Genomic DNA, 7,628 nt, shown 5'->3' with positions numbered 1-7,628 from the left:
CACGTACTAGGAAAAAAAAAAGGAGAAAGTGTGTATGTGCTTGTGCCCGCGTGCGCACTTCCACAAACTTTCTGTTTTATTGCTGACACTCAGCCCTGGGCAGCTAATTCTGATTAAAAGAAGGCTCAGTGTGGTGGGTTGATTTAAAGTACTCAGTCATTTGAATTTGCTCAAATCTCCAGTTTCTAAACCCTGCCTTTACTTTCATATTTGAGCCCTTAGAGTCTGTTTACTTCGTTATTATTTTTATTATTAAAAAAAAAAATTTTGTTTTTATATTGTAATATTAGTATAAACAGTAAAAAAATAAACTTATATTCAGTGAGATCAGCTCGGTACCTGCTTTTGTCTAAGTTAGCCCATTTTGTCTGTATCAGTGGGTATACCTGTTAAGGTAAATTTTTGAGGTTGGCCACAGAATTTCCCAGCTTTTTTCATTTTTTCTGTCCTGAAATAATATTGCTTCCTATTTCCATGCTTTTGTCTCAAAGATTGTTATCCTTATGTCTCCAGAAAAGAACAATTACTCTTGTTTAGAAGTCATTTTCTAATTGTTTATGTGCCCTTGCATAAGAGGTCTATTGTAGGATGAGTTAGGTTTGTTGCCTTGTTTTTGTTTGGCTGGATTTTCTTAAGCTCGATGAACATGAGTGTGAACTTTAGTTCAGTCAGTATCTGTTGTTTGAATTCATCATTCCGATTACTCTTCTTGGAAGAAGCATAAGGAGATAATCCATGGTTTGGGTCATGCTGTGTTTCTAGTGAGTGAGGTGTAATAGGTAGCATTTTATATATTTGTCAAGATTTCTGGACATAGTTGCTCCATATTCCCTCTTAAATTTCCTGCATATTTTTTTTGTTCTTACTCTTTTAATATTCAAAAAAAAATTGTAATGAGAAAAAAATAAATTTTAGATATATTAAGGCTTTTTTTTTTTTGCCGTTAAAAAATAATCCAATCTGTATTTGAGGTTAGGATCCTATGAGGTAGGTTATGATATATTTGCAAGTATGTAGAGAGACTAGAAAACACATGAGAAAAATATCATTTATAAAGACAGGATATCAAAATGGAAATTTAAAACACAGCCCATTCACAACCATCCCAAGTGGCTGGATTGGTAACTTTGGATAAGCTTTTAGTGAAAAAGAATTAACCAATTGTACACAAACTCTTCTACAAAACTGAAGAGGGGTGTTTTGCATTTCCTATATGAGGATAGCTTTACTCTGATATCAAAGGCGGACAAAGGCATTAAAAGAAAACAACAGAGCACATATGTGAAAAATCTAAAGTAAAAATTAAGAAATTGAGTCTGGCAATATGTAAAGACAGTAGTAAACCAAATAGGCATGCTTCAGAAATGTGTGGATAGTTTTGCATTAAAAAATCAGTTATTGACATTCTCCATAATTACAAATAAAAATGCTAAGGAAAACATACAATAGATGTAGAGAAGCATTTTAAAAGTACCAACAATTGTGATAAAACCTTAACCAATCTAGTATTAAAATGGAGCTTCCTCAAACTGATAGAGGGCACCCATGAACAACCTACAGCTACCATCACACATGGTATGAAAGACTGAATACATTCCCAGTAAGACCAGGATCAAAACAAGTAAATCTACTCTCACCAAATCTATTCCACATTTAGTGGCTGTTCAAGGCCACACAATAAGGCGATACAGAATTAAATAAAAAAATAGAAAGCATCAAGATTGGAAGAGAAGGAGGAAAATTTTAATTATTGGTACATGACATGATTTTTTATGTAAAAAATCTAATAGAGCCTGCAATAGAGTCATAGAACTAAAAAATTAACCTAGCATTTATTTGTGAATTTATTCTCAGCTTATAATTTTATTTTTAAAAAAGCAACAGTTTTTTTGGATTTTAAGTAGGCTTTCATTGATTCTATAGATACATTTGGAGATTTCGTAGCTATGACACCAAAAATGAAATTCATAAAAAGTTTGACAACAGGAAATATTAAACTTCTGCTCTTCAAAAGACACTTTATAAAAATAAGTCATATTCTGGGAGATTATATTTTCAAATAGTGTATCTCATAAATGGTCTGTGTCCATAATATATATGTCCCTCCCCTCACCCAACCACCCCCCCATTGCTATGGAGTAGATTCTGACTCATAACAACCCTATAGGAAAGATTAGAACTGTCTCACACGGTTTTTAAGGATTGGGTGGTAGATTCGAAGTGCCAAACTTTTGGTTAGCCATCCAGCTCTTTAACCACTGTTCCACCAGGGCTCCATAATATATACAGAGAAAGGCCTCAAAACTCAACAATAATAATAATAAAAGAAAAAGAAAAGAAACAGTCCATAAAAACTCATAAAAAAATGAACATTCACTTATTTTTAAGACATATTCAGCTGGCAAATAAACACGTTAAAAATGTTCAGTTCATTATCCACCAGTGAATTTCAGGTTAAAACCTGGTGAGATAACTATACATCTGTTGTTATCTCACCAGGGTTTAAGCTGAAATTCACTGATGACTCGACGGCACTGGGGTGGGTTATTAGAATATCAGGTGTCTGGTAAGTTTGCGGGGGAAACAGAACATTCATAAACTGTTAGTGGAAAATTAAATTGATAAAAATACTTAAAAAAATAATTTGTTTTAAGTACCAGGGTCTTAAAAAGCTGAACATTGTTTTACCCTAAATTTTAACCAATTTACTCATATCTGCCCAAGTGAAATGATAGCATTTATCCTTATAAATACATGTACAGAAATGTCTATAACAAGTTTGTTTGTAATACTCAAAAACTGGAATCAACCCAAATGTTCATCTAGTTGAGAATGGATGAATAAATTGTGGTATTTCCAAGCAAGTTAACACCATGCAGTAATAAAAACTACTGAATTATTGGTACATGCAAATACATGGATGAAAAATACAAATTGATACATCAGGCTTTGTCAAAATTGAAACAACCCACACGGAGACATTTATCCCACACATGTGAAAACTTATGTTCATACAAAAATCCTTACGTGAATGTTCAAAGAAACACTTTTTATAATAGCTAAAAACTAGTAACAACCCATAATGTCCTTCTATGGGTAATGGGTAATCAAACTGTACTAAATCCATACCTAAAGTCATACTCAGCAGTAAAAAAGAACGAAGTATTGATACACACAACATCGTGGATGGACCTCAATAGAATCATGTGAAGTGAAAACAGTCAATCACAAGAGGTTGTTGTTGTTGTTACCTGTCACTGAGTTACCTTAACTCAGGGCGACGTTATGTAAAACAGCACAGAACATTGCCTGGCCCTGTCCTATCCTCGCAATCATCAGTATGTTAAAGTTCATTGTTGGAGCCACTGTGTCAATTCATCTCATGGAGAGGTTCCTTCATTCTTATTGGCCCTCTACTTCACCAAACATGATGTCCTCACCCAGAAACTGGTCTTTCCTGATAACATGCCTGAAGCAAGAAAGTCAGACAACATTCTGTTGGAGGCAACAAAATAGGTACCATTCAAGACTTTTGTTTTGTTAGGTGTCATTCAGTCAATTGAAAATCATAGTGATGCACAGGACAGAGTAGAAATGTCCCATAGGGTTGCTTAGGCTGTAATCTTTATGGGTGCAGATGGCTAGGTCTTTTCTCCCCAGGAAGGTTAGTAGGTTCAAACAGCTAACTTTTCACTTAGCAGTGAGTTTTATGTATATATATACAAATATATAACCAAAATCCAATGATGTCGAGTTGATTTTGACTCATAATGATCCTATAGGACAAAGTAGAACTGCCCACAGGGTTTCCAAGGAACACTTGGTGGGCTTGAACTGCCGATCTTTTGGTTAACAGCTGGACTCTTAACCACTATGCCACATAAAATAATTTTTTTTTTTTTAATTTTTACGCCACATACATACCATTATATAGGAGAAATAATAAGAAAAAAAAGGTCACAAAGGGATATATTGGAAATATTTACAACCACAAATGCAGCAAAAATATTTATAGCACTGTAAATATATATTCATAATGAAACATTTCACACAATATCGCACTTTATGAGGGTGCGTTGATATGGTAGAACATTATATCAAGCATAACAGAACATTTATTAAGCTGAGAAATAAGTTCTGGAATGAGGATTGGACAAAATGAAAAAACATAAAATACTGAAATATAGTGATGGAAAATAAACAAGCAAAAAACATAAACACATGATGGCAATTGACTATGAAATGAGAAACAAGGGTAACATTTCTGTTCCTGAGGTCAAAAAGGAAAACAACAACAAAAAAGAAACCTTGAAAATAGCAATAACAGCAACAAAAACAAAAATAACAGTAAACTAGGAAGTGCTATCTCACATATGCACAATGCATTACTTTTATTCCATTTAACTCTTTGAAATAATGCAATAGGAAAGTGTTTAAGCACAGCTTCATTTTGTCATCCATTAGTAGGGGCCACTGTAGAAATGGGAATATCGATAGTTCTGTTTTGCAGATACAATATTTTAATACAGATCCCCGTGTCGTAAAAATGGAATGCTAACAAAGTAAAATGCAAGACTATATGAAATAGATAAACACAGACATGCATACGTACTATATCAATAAAATTTTGGTCACTGGTGAATACAAAATGTCCTGGACAATTAAATAACAACCCCCAGGTATTTTGTTAAGCTTTAAAATGCTTCAGGAACAATCAACAAATTGCTTGGCATGTCCTCAGGGAGAATCTCCAAGGGTGAAAAAAAAAAAATCCATAAATTCTTCTCACTCTGCCATGTTAAGAAACACTTGGGGAAGTCAAGACAGATGATTCATTGCAGGTAAAAAGACTGTTTCCATATTTTACCAATAAGAGAAATGTTTCAGTGACACTTGCAAGGTCCCACCTTTATTCAATGGCAAAGTCATTGCAAAATATTAAGATTTCTGAGGCAGCTCTGTGTGCATTCCACTTTTCAGTAGTGCCTGAGATTAGGATCTCTGTGCCTTTTTTTTTCACATTATTAATTTTTTTTGAATATTCACACTTTGTTTCAGAGGCTAAATTCTCATAAGTATCTTTGAAACATTATGACTAAATAATATTTTTACTTTATATAAGTAATTATGTGAATAAAAAACTAAAAAAAAAAAAAAAAAAGTCCAGGAGTCTATTTTGCCTCAATCCTACTCCGTGTGTGTCAGAAAACTGTGGTCCATAGTTTTTCAATGGCTGTGAACTTTCAGTAGATCTTTCTTTCTTCCAAGGTGCCTCTGAGTAGATTCGATCCCCCAAACTTTCAGTTTGTAGCTGAGTGTTTAACTGTTTGTGCCACCCAGTTGGCCTAATTATGTGAATAATAGAGCTCAAATATGAAAGTAAAGGAAGCATATGCAGTATTAAAAATACTGTAGCAGAAAAATGAAGCTACAGTATTCAGTCTCCAATGTTGATGCCCTTTCAAATCTTAGTTATTAGCTGGTTCTAGGCTCTTTCTATGCCCCTCTTAAGTGTAATTTTAATATATAATGTATATTTAAATAATGTATAAATGTAGATTTTTGCCAATCTCTTGATGAGAAACATCAGCCAAGCTCTTAACCACTGCTCCACCAGGAATCCCATCTATGTACATGTATGTGTATCTGTATATGACTACGTATTGTGTATATGTTCATGTGTATGTACATATATGTACGTCTACCTATACATGTTCATCTACACTTACAACTATGTCGTTACCTGTGTCTATCTCTATCTCCAGGCTTATATCAGGGTTTCTCAACTTCTGCCATAGTGACAGTTTGGACTGGAAATTTTCTTATTGTGTGGAGTTACCCGGCATATAGTAGAATGTTTAGTAACATACCAGGCTTCCATTAGGTACGAGTAGTACCCTTCTCCTAGTTGTGACATCCAAAATGTCCCAGGCATTGACAAATGTTCCTTGGGGAGCAAATCTTACCCACTTGATAACAAGTTAGATTTCTCTTTCTTTCCCTCTTTCCTTCTCTCTCTATCTTCAGGTGCCTATACTTTATTTGTGGGAGGTGGGATTAATTTCAAATAACTGTATTGGAGGGTTTGGATTTATCTTATTCATTTAGCATATTGCCTTTGTATACTAAAGATCTATCAGATGATGCTACATAAACCCTATTGACTATGCTGATGTCTCTATCCACAATAGGTTTCCTGATAGACCTAGATGGACAAACACAATCTAACAGGGCTGAATGAATTCATTCTGATGGGAATCACAGACCGCCCAGAGCTGCAGGCACCATTGTTCGGGCTGTTCCTCATCATCTACATGATCTCAGTGGTGGGCAACTTGAGCATCATCATCCTCACCAAGATGGACTCCAAGCTACAAACTCCCATGTACTTTTTTCTCAGACACCTGGCTATCACTGATCTTGGTTATTCAACAGCCGTGGGACCAAAAATGTTGGCAAATTTTGTTGTGGATGAAAATACTATCTCCTGTTCTTTTTGTGCTACACAGTTAGTTTTCGTTAACATGTTCATAATTAGTGAATTTTTTATTCTGTCAGCAATGTCCTACGACCGCTATGTGGCTATCTGTAACCCTTTGTGCTACACAGTCATCATGTCACAAAGGACGTGTTTGGTGCTGGTTGCAATCCCCTATCTCTACAGCACATTTGTTTCTCTCCTGGTCACCATAAAGATTTTTAATTTATCCTTCTGTGGCCACAGTGTCATCAGGCATTTCTACTGTGACAGTCTCCCCTTGGTATCTTTGCTCTGCTCAGACACACAGGAAATCAAATTGGTCATTCTCATCTTATCTGTTTTTGATTTGATTTCATCCCTCCTAATAGTTCTCGTTTCTTACTTAGTCGTAATTGCATCCATTCTCAGGCTGAACTCAGCCGAGGGCGGGCACAAGGCCTTCTCCACCTGTGGATGCCACCTGACTGTGGTAGTAGTGTTCTATGGGACTTTAATCTTTATGTATCTGCAGCCCAAGTCCAGTCAGTCCTTTGACACTGGTAAAGTGGCTTCCATATTTTACACCCTGGTGATCCCCATGTTGAATCCCCTGATCTACAGTTTGAGGAATAAAAATGTAAAATATGCCTTACATAGAGCTTTAGAACAATTATGGAATACATTTTCTCGACATTCCCTATAACTTTTGATTTATATGAATTACATTTTGTGCTTTAAACGTTTTTTCTGTGTGCCTCCAGAGGGGATAGGAAGCACAAAATCACAGATAACATGTATTTCTGTTTCTGCCTTCTACCAGTTACTCTACTAAGGCTGTAAGTAGACTAATAAATGAAACAGTACAAGCGTTGCCTTCCTTGAGCAGGAGCGATGCCTTATAAGCATAATAATTAAGAAAGTTGATAGTATATTAGAATGTCTGGAGGGTGTTACTTTTTTTTTTTTAAATAAGAACATTGAATATGTTGAGTGAGATAGTGAAACTAATAGATACAGGAAGATTTCCAAATACCTGGTGTTTTCTTTATCTAGTAGAAAAAAATATATATAGAAAGTGTGTGTGTGTGATGCTCACATACACCTCCTATTTTATTTCTTACACTCTGCCCTGGGTGGTTAATTCTGATTAAAACAAGGCTCACTGGGG

At 35.1% G+C, this 7,628-nt stretch overlaps 1 protein-coding gene across 1 annotated transcript; it reads left to right on the top strand.

Annotated features, from left to right (window-relative positions):
• The first annotated feature begins 6,209 nt into the window (after positions 1-6,209).
• LOC126080313 (olfactory receptor 8K3-like) lies at positions 6,210-7,163 on the top strand. Its single transcript, XM_049891565.1, has one exon. It carries the CDS (start codon positions 6,210-6,212, stop codon positions 7,161-7,163), a length of 954 nt encoding a protein of 317 aa, XP_049747522.1.
• Positions 7,164-7,628: the final 465 nt, after the last annotated feature.

The sequence above is a fragment of the Elephas maximus genome, chromosome 7 (genome assembly GCF_024166365.1).
Source record: "Elephas maximus indicus isolate mEleMax1 chromosome 7, mEleMax1 primary haplotype, whole genome shotgun sequence".
NCBI lineage: Eukaryota > Metazoa > Chordata > Mammalia > Proboscidea > Elephantidae > Elephas > Elephas maximus.
The sequence above is the reverse complement of the archived record's forward strand: the minus strand, read 5'-3'. Positions and strand labels throughout refer to the sequence as shown.